Below are 18,837 nucleotides of genomic sequence, written 5' to 3'. Positions count from 1 at the left end.
GCCAAGTTTAGAGAATAAAAAATATATAAATATAACAGTAAATGCAGTTTGCATACAATTTGGCTTCTTTTTTATATATTTTTTGTGCCCATCCTAGAGGTGCAATATTGTTTTAAACAAGATGACTGGAAAGAACTGAATTTTTCCTATTTTTATGCCAAATTTGGTGTCAACTGACAAAGTATTTGCAGAGAAAATGGCAATGTTAAAGTTTTCCACGGACACACACACACACACACAGACAACCGAACACTGGGTTAAAACATAGACTCACTTTGTTTACACAAGTGAGTCAAAAACTCGTCAAAGAAAACGGAATTCCAAAGACGAAGTCTCAAAGCGTATCACTCATCGAAGATGGTGAGCAAAATGACAACTAACCAAGCGACAAAAATCAAAAACCAAAAAAAACAAAAAAACAACAACCTCCCGCCCCCGCCGCCCCCCCCAAAAAAAACAAAACAAAACAAACAACAAAACAAAACAAAAACAAACAAAACAAAACAAAAAAAAACAACAACAAAAAACAAAAACAAAAACAAACCCCAAACGTTTCGATCACACCCATAAGCCTGGCACTTTGGAATATTGCAGAAAGGACGAAACATTCAGATCCCTCAACCTCTCCGTCGTGAAAAACGGCACGAAGCCCATCCTACGATACACCTCCTCACAGTTCCCGTCAATCATTTTGTAGAAGCCCAGAGACTCTGCAGTCCTCCACCGCATGGCCGTTTCTTTGGAGCTGGTCCGGGTGGTGCAGTAGCGACATGCGTTGGGCAGCCCGGCAGAGGTGATGTTCCACACGTAGTGACGTAGCTCTTCATCCATGGCGAGACCGACAAAGGACAGAACCTTCTGGGCCATGACGAGCGGGTCCATGGCCAGGTCCTCGTAGCGGACGGTGAGCATCCGACCAGGGAAGAGGGTTTTCATCTTCTCCGCCTGTTGGAGGTCCGCCAGCACCTGCTGGCAGAAGAGTCTCGCAGACTCGCTGGGTCTACCGGCGAAGAACCTCCTCCCCGCCATCTTCCGAGATCGGAGAGTTGACCGAGGGTCTCGTACCAGGTGGATGACCTGCAGAATGAAAACCAAAGAGACACTCTCTAATAGATGCGGACAAGTCTCAATAGGATACCCACAGAGAAATTTGCATATAGATTTTGCAACAGATAATCGCATAAATTGGTTTGTTAGCCATACATTGATACAACTTTATGCGTTTTATAAAGACAAGTGGACATCCACTTACACAGTATCACCCAGTCAGAATGAATTGGGGGAAAAAATGTTGGTCTGTTGAATCTATGTATAGTCTCTTCACACAAGCGGGCCCAGGGTGGTCAGAGTTCGAGGCCTACTTTCCACATCGCGTTGTGTCCATGGGAAAGGCAATCCGTTCCGGCCAATGCACATGGAAACGGCAGAATGAGTCTCTCTGTCTCCCTGTCTGCCTGTCTTTTTCTTCCATCCTTCCACCTTCCTACTCTCCCCGTTTCTTCTCTCACTCCATCTCAACTCAATAGCACTATTCTAATATTGTAATGTGTGCATTTCTTTTGATTAATATCACTTTCTCTCAGTCCGTATCTGTACATATCTTACTGTTTAGTTGGATGTCGAGCACACTTACGTTTTTCATTTCAGTGTTTAAATGCATATTTTACTTGCCAGTCTTTAAACTGTATAGCGCATATGAGCATGTTTTACAAAGAAAGGCGCTATATAAATAGGATTTTTTTTGTATTAATGAAAGAAATTAAACTGTGGTATAAAACACATAAACAGCACACGGACACACGAGAACCACAGTAATTCAATATGTATGCAGAAAGGACATAAGATTCTCAGATGTCACAACTTAAGAGTAAATCACACACACCATGAGCACAGCTATACACATGCAATAATCACATTATTAATACACCGTATTTGTTTGATTCCTTGTGCGATGATGTATACATAAAAAAAAAAGAAAAAAAAGGGTGCATGAGTGCGTGCGTGCGGTGGGGATGCGCGAGCGCACGGGTGTGTGTGTTTATTGGTGGAAAGCCGCCCCCCTATATCTATCTATCTATCTATCTATCTATCTATCTATATATCTATAGTGTGTGTGTGTGTGTGTGTGTGTGTGTGTGTGTGTGTGTGTGTGTGTGTGTGTGTGTGTGTGAGACTTGTATTGCTACGACTTTGCTGACTGCAGTTTTCTTATAAATTATTACATGTTGTCTGGCAAATTTTACTGTTTTGCTAGTAATCTGTATCACAGACTTCTCCACACTTAATTTCTCTTCTGAGATGATAAAGTTGTTCTGATTCTGATTATAACGGAGAGGCATAAGATAACATACTGAAATTAGACAGAGACATGATAATGCTATTCAACGGTATTCTCAATTAAAATGTCATATAACACACACACACACACACACACACACACACACACACACACACACACACACACACACACACGCATGCACTCTACATCTTACGGAGTCACATAATCAATTATCAACCAATGTTGTTTGATAGCAAACTCACTTTGAAATGAAGCTGCATTTAGTTGGGTTCAAAGAGTTTTGTCTTGTCCTGTCTAACCTACCTTAATCCTGGGGTCTTCAGCCATCAGCGTGGTGGTCTGTGCCATGCTGAAGCGGATAGTCTTGACCACAGTGACGTCAGCACGACCACAGGCTTTGTAGAGCAGAGGCAGACAGTCCTGTATGCCATGAACACTTGTCGTGCCTCTCGTGCAGTTAAAGTACCTGATTGGTGTGGACAACAAACAACGGCACCGCGTGGTTTTGGTGAGCGGGGAAATTCAGCAACAAACGACAAGAACAAACCATGAAACATGCAAACAAAAACCAGAAAGTTCATTGGTTCCTTTTAGCCGTTCCTTCTCTGTCTCTGGACCTTGCATTTGGAATGAACTTCCTCTTTCACTTCGTCATGTCTCCGCACTCAGCTCTTTCACGTCTGGCCTTGAAACCCACCTCTTCACAAGATAGCCTCCCTTCCCTGCTTTTTCCTTGTCTTCTGTTTCTCCAGTTTTAGAGTTATGCATGCGTGTGGATGACTGGTGCGAAAGCGCTTTTGATTTGTCTCTGCACAAGATTCAGCGCTATATAAACACCATTATTTTTATTATTATTATTATTATTATTATTATTATTATTATTATTATTATTATAATGATTGGCTCCAAGGTTGTCATAGCCGAGGGGTGGCAATGGGGACCAGCTCCCATTGTCTATAAAATGTCCCTCACGGCGCGCGTCTCCAACAGCCTTTGACAACTAAGTCCAGCTCCTAGCCTGCTCGTGTGGCTTAGATATAAGCCCGGCGGAACTGCTACTACTGATAGGAGAAGGGGCGAATGCGGGTTACCTGGCGCCTGAAAACCAGTGCTTTGGGTAGATGGGGCTCATCAGTCTGGGAAGACAGCTCATCTAAGAGAAGGAAAACTCTGATTTCAAACCTCCGTTGCCTTGCGGTCATACCCACTCATAGGAAAGGCTTCGGGAGTCAACCCTGCGGCATGGGTAACAGCTTGCCCTCCATACTTACTTACCCAGGCTTTGCAGCGTCGACAAAACACGGGAAGTAGCAGTCTACCGGTTATAAGTCTGCATACTCAGCTGGCGTAGAGTCAGACGCCAGGGGCTGCTTCCGACGGTGGGAGAGGTCATCGCATCTCACTGGGCAGCTACCGCCCGCCTTAAGCTGGGCAGTCCCCAGCCAATAAGGTGCTGCCCCGCCACGGTCCGTTAGCCTCACTGGGTGCATGGGGTGTAGGGTGAAAACCGACAAGCGGATCGACAACTGTGCACCAGGCAACAGAAAAATGAAAACTCCCACCCTGAAATTGGGCACGTGGAACGTAAGGACAATGACACCAGGCTTTTCTGACGACCTGCAGGAAGTAAATGATGCTCACAAGACAGCCGTCATCGACAGAGAACTGAGCAGACTGCAGATGGACATCGTCGCCCTTCAAGAAACCAGGCTCCCAGAAACAGGATCTGTGAGGGAGAGAGACTTCACCCTGTTGTGGCAGGGCAAACCATCAGACGAGGTCAGAGAACACGGCGTGGGATTCGCAGTTAGAAACAGATTATTGATGTCCATTACCCCACCAGCAGAAGGAACAGAGCGAATCCTGTCTCTCCGACTCCAAACATCCTCAGGACCAGTCAGTCTAATCAGTGCATACGCACCAACTTTGGCATCCACAGCAGAAGCAAACGACAAGTTTTATGACGACCTCAGTGCTGCTATAAGGAGAATTCCTGACAGAGAACTACTGTTCATCGCCGGCGATTTCAACGCCAGAGTAGGTGTCGATCAAAACTCCTGGCCCACCTGCTTGGGTCAGTTCGGCACTGGGAAAATGAACGAGAATGGCCAGCGCCTGCTAGAGCTCTGCTGTCATCATGGGTTGTGCATCAGTAACACCTTCTTCAACACGAAGCCTCAGCATCGAGTCTCCTGGAGACACCCGCGATCCAAACACTGGCATCGGCTCGACCTGATCCTCACCAGACGTGTCAACCTTTCCAGCATCAAGATCACTCGCAGCTACCAGAGCGCCGATTGTGACACTGACCACTCTTTGGTGTGCAGCAGTGTGAAGCTCCACGCGAAGAGACTGCACCGTACGAGAAAGGAGGGCCGACCTCGCATCGACACCAACAAAACATGCGATCAAAGAAAAGTGGAGGAGTTTGCGCGTGTGTTGGAGGATTCTCTTCCTGGCCCACCCACTGCAAATGACCAAGACCGATGGGAACACTTCAGAGATGCTGTCTACAACGCCGCCATGTCCACCTTTAGCAAAAAGACCAGCAAGTCAGCTGATTGGTTCGAAGCCCACTTAGAAGAAATGACACCAGTCATCGAGGCCAAGAGAAACGCCTTGACGGCATACAAAACCAATCCCAGTGATCAGAACCTCCAGGTTCTCCGTACTGCTCGCAGCAAAGTCCAGCAGTGTGCCAGGCAATGCGCCAACGACTATTGGCTTCAGCTCTGCTCCCAGATTCAGATCGCAGCTGACACAGGCAACATCAATGCCATAGAATGCCATAGAGTGCCTATCAGAGCTGGAAGAGCTTGACAGAGAAACAACCATAGATGACTCAGGGAAAGACGGTATTCCCGCCGAGGTACCGAAGTGCTGCAAAGAGACACTCATCACCGAGTTGCATGAAATCCTCTGCCTCTGTTGGAGTGAAGGCGAAGTACCACAAGACATGAAGGATGCTAACGTCGTCACACTGCGATTGCAATAATTATCACGGCATATCCCTCCTCAGCATCGTTGGGAAAGTCTTTGCACGAATAGTACTGAAGAAGCTCCAAGTACTTGCAGAGCAAGTCTACCCTGAATCACAGTGCGATTTCCGTGCCAACAGATCTTCTCCCTCAAACAACTTCAGGAGAAATGTAGGGAGCAAAGGCAGCCACTCTTCGTTGCCTTCATAGACCTCACAAAGGCTTTCGATCTGGTCAGTAGGGATGGCCTCTTCAAGATCCTTCCCAAGATCGGATGTCCACCCAAACTTCTCAGCATCATCAGATCCTTCTACGAAGACATGAAAGGCACCGTCGTCTTTGACGGCTCAACATCAGCTGCCTTCAACATACGGAGTGGAGTGAAACAGGGTTGCGTCCTGGCTCCCACCCTGTTTGGAATCTTCTTTGCTGTGATGCTGAAACACGCATTTGGTCCTGCAGCTGAAGGTATCTACCTCCGAACCAGGACAGATGGAAAGCTCTTCATCCTCTCCAGACTAAGAGCCAAGACTTAAGTCCAGCTGAAGTGCCTGCGTGACTTCCTCTTTGCAGACGACGCAGCAGTAACCGCCCATTCAGCCGAGGACCTACAGCAGCTCGTGACTTGCTTCAGCGATGCCTGCCAAGACTTCGGGCTTACCATCAGCTTGAAAAAAACACAGGCCATGGGACAAGATGTTGACTCTCCCCCAGCCATCAGCATCAATGACCATGAACTGGATGTTGTTCACGACTTCGGTTATCTGGGCTCAGCTATCTCAGACACCCTCTCACTTGACGCAGAACTCAACAGGAACATCGACAAGGCAGCTACCACCATGACCAGACTGACAAAGAAAGCATGGAACAACAGCAAGCTGACTGAGCACACAAAGATCCAGATCTACAGAGCCTGCGTCGTGAGCATCCTCCTGTATGGCAGCGAGTCATGGACTTTGCGTGCCCGACAGGAGCGAAAGCTCAATGCTTTTCACATGCGTAGCCTCCGACACATTCTGAACATCACCTGGCAGGACAAGGTCCCAAACAACACTGTCCTGGAAAGAGCTGGATGCACCAGCATGTACACGCTGCTGAAACAGAGACGTATGCGCTGACTCGGCCATGTCGTGCGCATGGACGACGGACGGATCCCTAAAGACCTCCTCTACGGAGAACTTGTGCAGGTAAAACGTCCCACAGGCAGACCACAGCTGCGGTTCAAAGACGTGTGTAAGAGGGACCTAAAAGCCTTGAACATCGACCAGAACAACTGGGAAGCAACAGCCCTCGAACAGTCAGCCTGGAGACAGACTGTGCAGAAAGGTCTTTCCAAGTTCGAAGAGACACTCGCTCAGCAGCACGAGGAAAAGAGAATGAGAAGAAAGGCTGCAGCTCAGGCAGACAGACCAGCGTCAGACTTCATCTGTGCCCTCTGCCACAGGGACTGTCATTCCCGCGTCGGACTGGCCAGCCACACCCAACGCTGCACCAGAATAAACACCTAGAGCGCAACTCCATAGTCTTCCGAGACTGAAGGATGCCTACTATTATAATGATTAGTATTTTCTGAAGGTGGTGAACGGTTGGAACCTATTTTTGTACTTACCTGTGCTCGCCGCTTTCACTTTGAGGATCACCTGTCTGCACTCTCCACCCAACTTTCTCTCTTTCTGCCTGCCTGTCTCTCTTTCTCTACCATATGTGTATCTTTTTCACACACACACACACACACACACACACACACACACAGACACACACACACACACACGCAGGCACGCGCGCTCTTTCTCTCTTGTTGACTCATTTTCTTCCCGATGTAATCTGGCAACTCGTCATATAGCATGACAAAGAAACTGAGACAAAAATAAAGGAATAAGCAAAGCAGTTCTAACTCCCAGCACCAGAGGCAAACGACAATGAGTGGACACAGTTTTGCTATACACTGCATTATGACAAAACAATGACAGAATTCTGGCAATTTTATCGTCGCAGAAAAAAAAAAAAAAAAAAAATCTAGCACAACAACCACCTTAGTTATGTTAGACACGGACGGAACTATGCTTAAAACAAATGAAGAAAAAAATATACGTTCTGTTCCAATTCTTCACACAAAAAAGTGATAAAGAAAAACCAATGAAAAAGAGAAATATGTTGATGAATTAGATGAAAATAATATGCAGACTGCATTCGCTGATGACATTTCTAGAGATGATTTGAATAAAGCAATAGCAAAATGCAAGAATGATACTTCCTCCGGCCCAAAGTTCGCTACTCGTAAGGATATCATGGAGCTATCAGAAGCAGACAGAAGCAAATTATCCATTCTCTTTCAAAACAGTTTTCAAAATGGAAATGTGCAGAGTATTGGACACACAGATCTAAAACCCAATTCAAAAACAGGGAAGGATCATCGTCAGGTAAGCGGCTTCGATATACAGCCACATCCTAACAATGCAAGATATTACTGGAATGCTCATGGAACGCATAATAGCCAGAAGCACGCGAGTTCTCGAGCGGAGGTACATTCTCCCTCAAAGTCAAGGTGGGTACAGAACGGGTAAATGTACACGGCAAAAAGCGTCTGCTTTTCGCACATGAGGTATATGAAGGACTTCAAAGAAAAGGAGAAACATTAACTGACTTGAAACCATGCATCCAAGAAAGTTGTTTCCAAAACTCATGCAGCTGCTACTTGATAGATGATGACAAGATGAATAGCAGCAGTACTTCAGTAAAGAACCGTCGTCCCCCGTCTTGGAGACTGGATGTCTGCACCCTATAAACTTTCCATGGAACAGCCACAAGGACCTTCACTCTCCCATGTCCTCTACAGCGTCTACACGACATATCTTTTAGATTTAAACAAGAATGGAATAGTTCGGGTGCTTACTCTATCACAATCCAACGTAAGCCCAAACGTTGTTATGTACTTTCAACAACAAAATTATGAGCAAAATTTTTAATCACCTCCAGCAGTCTAATTCAATGGAATAGAAAATCGAAAAAAACTGATAGTCTATGCAAAACATTGAAACCACTGTTTCGGCAAAATCAACAACAACCAATAATACTAATGATAATACGAATGATAATGACAAGGTTAATAATGATAGTACTAACAACAGCAACAATGATAATGATGATAATATAATAATAATGATAATGACAACAATAATAATAATGACGATAATGATGGTGATGGTGATAACAAGACCAACAACAAAATGAGCAACACTACACCGCCTTCATCGCGAACCCTCTCCCTGCCTTGTCCACTGACCCACCTAACAATGGACCGGCCTCTCCTCAGGAAGGCCTGGCGCAGCGTGACCAGGTCCAGCGGGAAGAAATCACAGCCCAGGAACGACTTCACGTAAGCACCTGGCAGCGTGGAGCTCAACCACCCGTCTCGCTTCAGACGTCTGGAACCAGTGTAGCAGCTTATTTGTACCACCCCCATCAGCTTCGCACCCCCTCCCCCCCTCCCCCTCCACCCATTGGCCTTTTACCCAAGGGTCAATTCCAGCTCGGCCAGATTTACACGTGGTCTATGTAGACAAGAATGAAATGACCCACGGAGGTAAACTGACTATTCAGAACCCATCCCCTGTTTGGAGTATTACCACTTTCTCCTCCACCCTTCTCATGGATATAGGGATCATTCTAGCCGCGCTTGTAATGGCATCTGAGGGTAAAGTTGGTCCAGTCTTTCACACCACACCCAGTGACACCACACCCTAAACCCTTCACACCACACCCAGTGATACCACACCCTAATACCTTCACACCACACCCAGTGACACCACACCCTAACCCCTTCACACCACACCCTAACCCCTTCATACCACAACCCTTGACACCACACCCTAAACCCCTTCACACCACACCCAGTGACACCACACCCTAACCCCTTCACACCACACCCAGTGACACCACACCCTAACCCCTTCACACCACACCCTAACCCCTTCACACCACACCCTAACCCCTTCATACCACAACCCTTGACACCACACCCTAAACCCCTTCACACCACACCCAGTGACACCACACCCTAACCCCTTCACACCACACTCCGTCACACCACACACCCCATGATCCTTCACCATGCAACAACCCATGACACCAAACCACACTCAGTTCCATTGGTTACTCACATGCTTGTTCCGTTCAAGAAGTGCGCAGACTGTGCCCTGTCAGATTGTTTCTCCAAGGAGAAGAGGGGTTCGAACACGTAGAACGTCTGCCCGTGGTGGTTGAACAGCTCACCCACGAAAGAGGACCCACTGCGCATGTAGGTCATGATGATCACTTTGGCTTGGGCTTCAGATTTGGCGGACACCTCTGGGGTCACAGTTTGAAAGAAACGGTATTTGACGGGCGCAATCGCCGAATGGTTAAAGCTTTGGATTTTCAATCTGATGATCCCGGGTTCGATTCCCAGTGGCGCCTGGTGGGTAAAGGGTGGGTAATTTTCCGATCTCCCAGGTCAACATGTGTGCAGACCTGCTAGTGCCCGAACCCCTTTCATGTATATACGCACGAAGAACACCAAATACGCATGTTAAAGATCCTGTAATCCATGTCAGCGTTCGGTGGGTAATGAAAACAAGAACATACCCAGCATGCACATCCCCGAAAACAGAGTATGGCTGCCTACATGGCGGGGTAAAAAAACAAAACGGTCATACACGTAAAATATTACATGTCTGTCTGAGTGTGTATGTGTGCGTGCCTGAAATATGATTGAATGACACAGGAAACGAATGATGAGCGCCCAGTGGCAGCCGTCAGTCGGCTCTACCCAGGTAGGCAGTCTGTTGTGCAAATGAACCCGTGTTTGTAAAGCGCTTAGAGTTTAGTCTCCGACCGACGGTACTGAAACACGTGTGTTTATTTCGAGGTCAGTCAGTTTCTGTCCTGGTTTCTTCTGCCTCGTGTCTTTCTCTGTGTGTGACTGTGGATCTGTTTCCCCACTTCTCTCTCTATTCTCTTCTCTTCTCTCTCCCCTTCATTCTGTCTGTCAGTGATAAGAAACTCTATGGAGAGCAGGACAGTCTTCAAGGTCTTCAGAGACGAAGCCCCCGTCAGTCAAGTGTTTCGGCCCACAACTCCTTACACTCTAAGCTGTCTGTCCAGCTGGTGTTTGAAACAAACAAACAAACCAACAAAAATGTGCAGCTCTGATCTCTCTCCCTCTCTCTCTCTCTCTCTCTCACTCTCTCTCTCCCTCCCTCCCTCCCTCCCTCCCCTTCTCTCTCTCAAGCTGCAGACAGCAAGTCAGCAAGTTTCTTAAACATGACACAAGTGAGTTTTAACCATGTTTGTTAAATGTCTGAATAATGCTGGAAATTCCATGGTTGCAAAATACTATTCTGGTTAAGCAAACTGACGAATGTAAAAAATCAAGGGAAATACCAGAAGAAAATCTAACCTTTTTTATTTTGAAAATAAGGTATGGGGGTGACAGAGAGGAATATGTTCAAGCACGGGGGTAATTATATAAACTTTTTTTATTTTTTTTTTATTTTTATTTTTTTAAAGGAAGAAACGTAATTTTAAAAAGAAGGCCGTTTTCTTTTTGTTTATTTTATTTTATTATTATTTTTGTTTAGCTATAATTCTTTTCTTCTTCTTTTTTCATTTTTCTATATACCTTTTGTAATTTCCGATTTTGATTTCACATATACATCTAAGTACTGAAATACATATGTAGGGTAAGAATGGGCACATAATAAACGAAACATAAAAAGATGATAAAACGCATGATGACATACATGATATCATACAGTGAGAACAGGTACTGCAATTCAAGTACGTGGATCATTTGAATATAATTATCATCAAATATGAAAACAACAGCAACAACAAACAAACAAGCAACAACAACAACAACAAAAAACAAACAAACAAACAACAACAACAACAAAAAAAAACACACACAAAAAACAACAACACACCATTCCACCCAAAATAAGCCATTTCCATATACCATAACACAATGCGTACTTTCTTTACCCGAAAATAAACCATTTGAAAAATGCACCATTATTTCACACAAAATCATCCTGCAGACCTACACATTACAATTTGAGTATCTTAACTGTTAATAAACGTGTCTTATATTATACTGTTTTCAAACAATGCTAAATATGGTAACCATTTTGCCTTGAAACTATGTGTTTCACATGTAACCATTGCATTATACTCGTCTATTTTGTATATGAGTTTGAAATGAGTGAACATTTGGGAGGCATTTATCTAATTTACATTTATGTATATATGTATACATTTTTTCCAAGAGGATTAGCAAATCAAGAACTTGATCTGTACATATGTCAACATGGAAACCAAAAAAGTATGTGCTGGTTATACTTTGAATTTGCACAGATTGTACATTTTGATTTCAGTGAATCTTCTAAATTTACCCAAAACGTTTAAAGTGATCGCATCGCCGGAAAATATGCTCAATTCTATCTTTATCTTCAAAGCAAAAGTCACAATTATTGCTATTTACTTTTTCCATTTCTTTTAAAAGTACAATTATTGTTCCAATCATTCTGTGTATTATGCGAAGATGTAGCCATTTCAATTTTTATTTCTTCTTCGTTATGAATTTTACTAAAAGCCTTTTCCCAGCATATGTTTGCTTCCAATTTCTCTGACCATTTGTTACAAGCATTTGGAAGTGCATCATCAGATGTCAAAACATTGTAGTATGCCCGTGATCCCTTTACTGACCACATCGTGTGTACTTTGGTTTGTTGGCACACTAAGTTCTACCTGTTGAATATATATTTTTTGCTCTGTAACAACCGTTGTAGGCAAATAAATGTACATTTATTACATATTTTCTAGTGAACTCATTTTGGGTATGAAATCTTCCATTATTATTCAGAAAATCTGAAACACAATAACTGCCCCCCCCCACCCCACCCCCCGCAACACACACACACACCCACCCCACGCTTTTTTTTTTTTTTTTTTTTTTTTAAATCCAGCGTCTATAATTTATCGTACTATTTCATGTAAAGAGGTGTGTCTTCAGCTTTTCCTTTTCGGGTTCTATTGGGAAAATGACTGCTCCACATCAGAAATAAACATACAGAAATAAACATACCGGCAGGCTACAAACACAGCTATAAGTTAGCAAATTGTACATCTTTGTGTTGCCCTAACATCCGACTTGAAAAAGACGACTACAAAATCTCTCAGTTTATCGAGTTTCAGAAAAGAATATCTATGTTGCCCTAACATCCGAATTAAAAAGGACGACTACAAAATCTCTCAGTTTATGAGTTTCAGAAAAGAATATTTATGTTGCCCTAACATCCGAATTAAAAAAAAGACGATTACAAAATCTCGCAGTTTATCGAGTTTCAGAAAAGAATATTCATGTTGCCCTAACATCCGAATTAAAAAAAAAAGACGGCTACAAAATCTCTCAGTTTATCGAGTTTCAGAAAAGAATCTCAGAAAATAATTTTATGTTGGTCTACTTCCAATTTGTCAATGGGACGGAGACGGACCAATACAGTCCATGTACGCTTCATGCTGGATCTAAGTTGTCGTCAGTCTGACGAAAACACACTAACAACGAAAACCCTGCTGGCCAGGTCACAGGGGCATCTGGCCGCTGATGCCTGGAATTTCGGTTTGGCCTGTTTGAGAAAGAATGAGAGGGAGTAAATGTGTGTGTGTGTGTGTGTGTGTGTGTGTGTGTGTGTGTGTGTGTGTGTGTGTGTGTGTGTGTGTGTGTGTGTGTGTGCGTGCGTGCGTGTGTGTGTGTGTGTGTGTGTGTGTGTGTGTGTGTGTGTGTGTGTGAGCATGGGGCGCACTGCATGAGACGGCATACAACACTGCCATGGAGTGCCTGGGGCCTTCTGCCAGGAAGCACAAAGACTGGTTTGATGAGAACTGCACTGAGATCAAGCAGCTGCTAGAAGACAAACGCCAAGCCTACAGAGCCCACATTGAAGATCCCAAGTCGCAGTCAAAGAAAGACATACTGAAGAGCGCACGCAGCACCATCCAGCTAAAGCTGCGGCAGACGCAGGATTCCTGGTTGAACAAGAAAGCTGATGAGATCCAGGGCTTTGCAGACAGGAACGACATGAAGAACTTCTATAACGGCCTGAAAGAAGTCTACGGTCCCACCACCTCCGGATCTGCTCCACTCCTCAGTGCTGATGGTTCTACCCTGATCACTGACAAGGACGGGATCCTTGAGAGATGGGCTGAACACTTTGACAGCATACTGAACCGCCCTTCCACCATCAGTGATGAAGCCATCGACCGACTCCCCCAGGTGCCAGTCAGTGAGTCGTTGGATGCTATTCCAACTTTGGAGGAGACCCAGAAAGCTATCCGTCTGCTATCCAATGGCAAAGCCCCTGGCTCAGACTCCATTCCAGCTGAGGTCTACAAAGAAGGTGGTATGACGCTGACTGAGAAGCTTCATCAGCTGTTCCAGTTCATCTGGCAGCATGAGGCAGTTCCACAGGACTTCAAAGACGCTTCCATCATACACCTGTACAAGCACAAAGAAAATCGTCAGGCCTATGACAACCATCGTGCAATATCCCTGCTGTCCGTCGCAGGCAAGACTCTGGCCAGAGTGCTACTCAACCGTCTCATAGCGCACCTTGAGCAAGGTCTCCTACCAGAGAGCCAGTGTGGCTTCAGGAAAGAACGCGGGAGTATCGACATGGTGTTTGCTGCCAGGCAGCTCCAGGAGAAGTGTCAGGAACAGAACGCCGACCTTAACTCCACCTATGTTGATCTGACCAAGGCCTTCGATACTGTTAGCAGAGATGGCCTTTGGAGAATCATGGCGAAGTACGGATGTCCAGAAAGTTCATCACCATCATACGGCAACTACACGATGGGATGCTGGCCCGAGTCCAAGACAACGGAGAGACTTCAGAACCATTCCCTGTCTCCAACTGAGTCAAGCAAGGGTGTGTTCTTGCCCCCACCCTGTTCAGTCTCATGTTTCCAGCCATGCTCACAGATGCCTTCAGAGACTCTGACGTAGGCATTGGCATCAGGTACCGCACAGATGGCTCACTCTTCAACCTCAGGAGGCTTTAAGAAAAAACCAAGGTGAGGACAGACACCGTCAACGACTTCCTGTTTGCTGATGATTGCGCTGTCAACGCTGCCTCTGAAGCTGACATGCAACACAGTGTCGACAAGTTCTCTGCTGCCTGTGACAACTTTTGCCTCACAATCAGCACAAAGAAGACTGAGATGATGCACCAGCCAGCTCCAGGAAAGTCTTACGTTGAACCAAACATCTTCACCAACGGGCACCGACTGAACGCGGTGGACAAGTTCACATTCCTGGGCAGTACACTCTCTCGCACAGTTGTCATTGACGACGAGGTGAATGCCAGACTCGCCAAAGCCAGCGCTGCCTTCGGCAGACTCCATAAGAACGTTTGGAACAGGAGCGGCATCACCCTGGAGACGAAGCTCAAAGTATACAAGGCCATAGTTCTTACCACACTGCTCTATGGATGTGAATCATGGACGGTCTACAAACGCCACGCCAAAAAGCTGAACCACTTCCACACCACCAGCCTCAGAAAACTTCTCGGCATAAAGTGGCAAGAGAAGATCCCTGACACAGAGGTGCTCACTCGTGCAAACTTGCCCAGCATCTACCCCATCTTGATGCAGGCCCAGCTGCGCTGGGCAGGCCATGTAGTTCGCATGCCAGACCACCGGCTCCCCAAGAAACTGCTGTACGGCGAACTCCAACATGGCAAGCGCTCCCATGGAGGCCAAAAGAAGCGCTTCAAAGACACTCTGAAAGCTTCTCTGAAGGCCTTCAACATCAGCCACGACACATGGGAGCTGAATGCAATGGACAGACCAAAGTGACGTTCAGCTGTCCACAATGGCGCCAAATCCTGTGAGGCCAACAGAATCGCTGCAGCAGAGCAACGCACACAGGCCAGGAAAAGCAATGCCAGCAAGTCCCCGACAGCCGCCACCATCCCCTGTCCACACTGCGTCAGAACCTTCCGGGCGCGGATTGGCCTGACCAGTCATCTGCGCACCCACAGAGCCCAACCCACCCACCCCCAGGATGACTAGATGGTCCTCGTCGATCCCGACGGACGAACCACAGTGTGTGTGTGTGTGTGTGTGTGTGTGTGTGTGTGTGTGTGATAAGAATAGACAGATGGAAGCATGTATTTAAGTAATGGAATAACAAAACGCGTTATCTATCATTTGAAATGGAGAAATCCGCTCACAATCTATCAGCGCAATAAAAGAAAAAAAAAAGACGAAGTCTGTTCAAGGTGGGTATTAGGATTAGTGTGTAAAGATCAGATGAGTAAATTATCGGACACACACACACACACACACACACACACACACACACACACACACACACACACACACACACACACACACACACACACACACACACACACACACACACACACACACACAACCCCAAAAAGAAATATCTTAAGGTAGAAAAAAAGCAAAAGAAAATCCCCAGTAAAAAAAAAAGTTTCAGTTGCAGGCATAGCAGAATGAACAAAGTTGTCATACATAATTATTTGTATCAGTTCCGTCACACATGATTTTTTTAAATCTACACAGAGATTCAAGATTCAAGATTCAAGATTCAAAAACTTTATTACTCAAGGATAAAGATTTTAGGCATCGCCCAGTCTTCCAATCTGTCCTTGTGACAACAATAACAATAACAACATTAACGATAACGACATAACAATAATAATTTTGCACTGCTACATCTACTGCTACAACAACGAAGAATGATCACCATCATCATCATTAACATCGTAAAAAGTAATAAAACGAACGCATTCACACATTCATATCCATACACATGCACACACTCTCTCCATCCAACACACACACACACACACACACACACACACATATATATATATATATATATACTTATGCACATACAGAGACATGACATAAGTGAGAAACATATAGCGGACATTAAGGGAACAGAGAAACACAACAAAATATACAAAATAAACAAAAGTGATTAATCTGCTGATGCAGATGTTACAGGTAATAACATCCAATTAACAGGCGAACAAGTAAAAAACATTAAAGCAAAAACAAAAACAAAAAACAAAACAAAAACAACAAAAACAAAACAACAAAACAAAAAACAAACAAACAAAAAACAAAACAAAAAAACAAACAAACAAACAAACAACAACAACAACAACAAAAAAAATGTCCAACCACGTGCCTGTATTTTAAGTGGGATCCCAGGGATTTTTCGCCGGTGTTTTATGGGCCTTGCCAATAAGCACTTTTTAAAAATGATTGACATAACAGAATGCTAGAGTGTAAAAAAAAAAAAAAAAAAAAAAAAAAAAAAGAAAAAAAAGAAAGAAAAAAAAATTAATGGAATGAAAGGAAAAGTTTTATTATTCAGCAGCATTCACACGTAAACTATGAAGGCTTTGCCTCTTGTTATTTTTCATAATCATTGTTGGTAACAGTGAGTAGTAGTAACATTTCAATCGTTAGTAGTGTCATAATTTTTTTTTTTTTACTTCTAGTTCTTGTTGTGACAATATCATCCCCACCTGTCGGTACGTTCCCATAGTCCAGATGACGCTGCCCTGCTGACGTTTTGTAGACGCTGATCTTTCCGGGAAAAACCCCAGAGAAAGGAGGAAGCCATGGCTTTTTGCCCAGATACTTTGAAGCTGCATCATATAGGCCTGGAACAGACAAAACATTTTAAGCCAAATCGCCAAGCCAAGCACAAGTACAAACAAACGGTTGCTGCCCCACCCATCCATAATTCTAAAAATCATAATGAATGACTTCTGATCTTACTAAATAGATAAGGCGCATCTCTGAGTCAACATGCTTAACTGTTTTGGTTTTAATTTTTTTGTTTGTCTGTTGTTTTCGTTGTTTTGTTTTGTTTTGTTTTTTAATGCAGTGAATTTGTCATAACATTTATGTTTGGGATAAATGCCCACTCACTTCTGCCATGTATACCACATGGTAATGTTGCTGCGTTCATATTCATCTTTATACCAGTAAGCTGTTATGGTTTATTTATCTTGGTCGCAGAACATATATTTTTCGTGCCCGACAGAGGAGATCCAGCTGTGATTACATGGTGGCGGTTTGGGAAAATCGTTTTGATTATGACGATTTGTTTATCGCTCTCCTTTCCAAACACCAATATGCTTTGTGTCGTTTTTTTTGTTTTTTGTTTTTTGCAATGGCACCGGTAAGGGTCAAACTTCTTTCCTGTGTGCCATAGTGCCAGAAGTTGTGTGTGTGTGTGTGTGTGTGTGTGTGTGTGTGTGTGTGTGTGTGTGTGTTTATTTGTTTGTTTGTATTTGTGTGTGTGTGTGTGTGTGTGTGTGTGTGTGTGTGTGTGTGTACGTGCGTGTGTGTGTTCGAACAGTCGTTCTCCGTTGTTGCTTGCTCTTTCATGCTGAAATTGGTGCCCCCCGCCTCCCCCCGCACCCTCCCCCTCCGCCCCCGCCCAGCGCTCCACCCACGCCCTCCCCCCAAAGAAAACTGTCCAGAGGCCATCTTCACTGAGGATGATACCTTTCCCCAATCCCTCCCCAGACACTTTCATTTGCGTTGTTTGCACGTACAATCCGCTGTTGTAATTTACGACAAGGACGATGCTCCGGCAGCGCTGACTGTTTTCCTGTAGCGGGTAGTTACGTTGTCATGTATGGAATGACGGAGTTTGGCTCACAGTACGGCTGGGCCAGTTTTCTGAGGCTCCAGGTACAAGAGAGTATTGGGGAAGGGGAGTGGAGGAAGAGGGAGAAATCCACAGAGAAAGTCAGAGACAGAGAAGGCTCGGCCTATACCTTCGCAGTTCCTCTTGTGTCTACAGAAACATTTGGAGACATATCTGTTTTCCTTTGTGGGGCCAATAGAGTGGAATTCTCTGCCAAACACACTGCTTCACGCGTTAACAATCTTGATAATTTTTGTACTGGATTGAAATCGAATTGTTTAAACATAGCTTCTTTTTTGTTGTTGTCTGACAAAGAACTACATATAAACCTGTAGTGTGCATGCGTGCATGCTTGCTTGCGTGTTTGTGTATGCGTGCGTGCGCGCGCGCACGTGTGTGTGTAATGTTTCCATGACCAGCTCTGCAGTTACAAAGAGCTTGCGAAATATACGTGTGATGCGACGAGGTAGAACTTATCATTTTCTTATTTTATTACATGCATGTATATGTGTACACAGTTGTAGAGAGACATGCGCACACTTAAGCGCTTTCGCATACATAAACTACATATATACTTCTGGGGGGAGTGGGAGAGGGGGGGGGGGGTGGAGGCTGGGGGGTGGGGTGGGGGGTTGAATGTAACACACGTTATGATTTGTCACCATTTATCAGTAAATGGATCATCTCGCGACTCATTTAAGTGGAGTGATGGCCTAGAGCTAACGCGTCCGCCAAGGAAGCGAGAGAATCTGAGCGCGCTGGTTCGAATCACGGCTCAGCCGCCAATATTTTCTCCCCCTCCACTAGACCTTAAGTAGTGG

General features: G+C 44.8%; 1 protein-coding gene across 1 annotated transcript; it reads right to left on the bottom strand.

The window, feature by feature from the left end:
* Positions 1-558: 558 nt before the first annotated feature.
* Positions 559-17,902, bottom strand: LOC143277184 (carbohydrate sulfotransferase 1-like). Its single transcript, XM_076581965.1, has 6 exons — positions 17,785-17,902; positions 16,881-17,018; positions 9,438-9,624; positions 8,565-8,702; positions 2,603-2,765; positions 559-1,077 (listed from the first exon to the last, which is right to left on the bottom strand). The coding sequence occupies exons 1-6, from the start codon at positions 17,900-17,902 to the stop codon at positions 559-561; spliced, it is 1,263 nt and encodes a 420-aa protein (XP_076438080.1).
* Between the last annotated feature and the right edge of the window lie 935 nt (positions 17,903-18,837).

Source organism: Babylonia areolata, chromosome 2 (genome assembly GCF_041734735.1).
Source record: "Babylonia areolata isolate BAREFJ2019XMU chromosome 2, ASM4173473v1, whole genome shotgun sequence".
Lineage (NCBI taxonomy): Eukaryota > Metazoa > Mollusca > Gastropoda > Neogastropoda > Buccinidae > Babylonia > Babylonia areolata.
Note: the sequence above shows the minus strand (reverse complement) of the source record. Positions and strands in the feature narration are given on the sequence as shown.

Coding starts and splice junctions, on each gene's coding strand:
- LOC143277184 (XM_076581965.1), bottom strand. CDS start 17,902: ATGAAAGTGTCTGGGGAGGGATTGGGGAAAGGTATCATCCTCAGTGAA. Junction 8,703..9,437: donor TTCTTGAACGGAACAAGCAT/GTGAGTAACCAA, acceptor CACTGGTTCCAG/ACGTCTGAAGCGAGACGGGT. Junction 1,078..2,602: donor CTGAAGACCCCAGGATTAAG/GTAGGTTAGACA, acceptor TTCATTCTGCAG/GTCATCCACCTGGTACGAGA.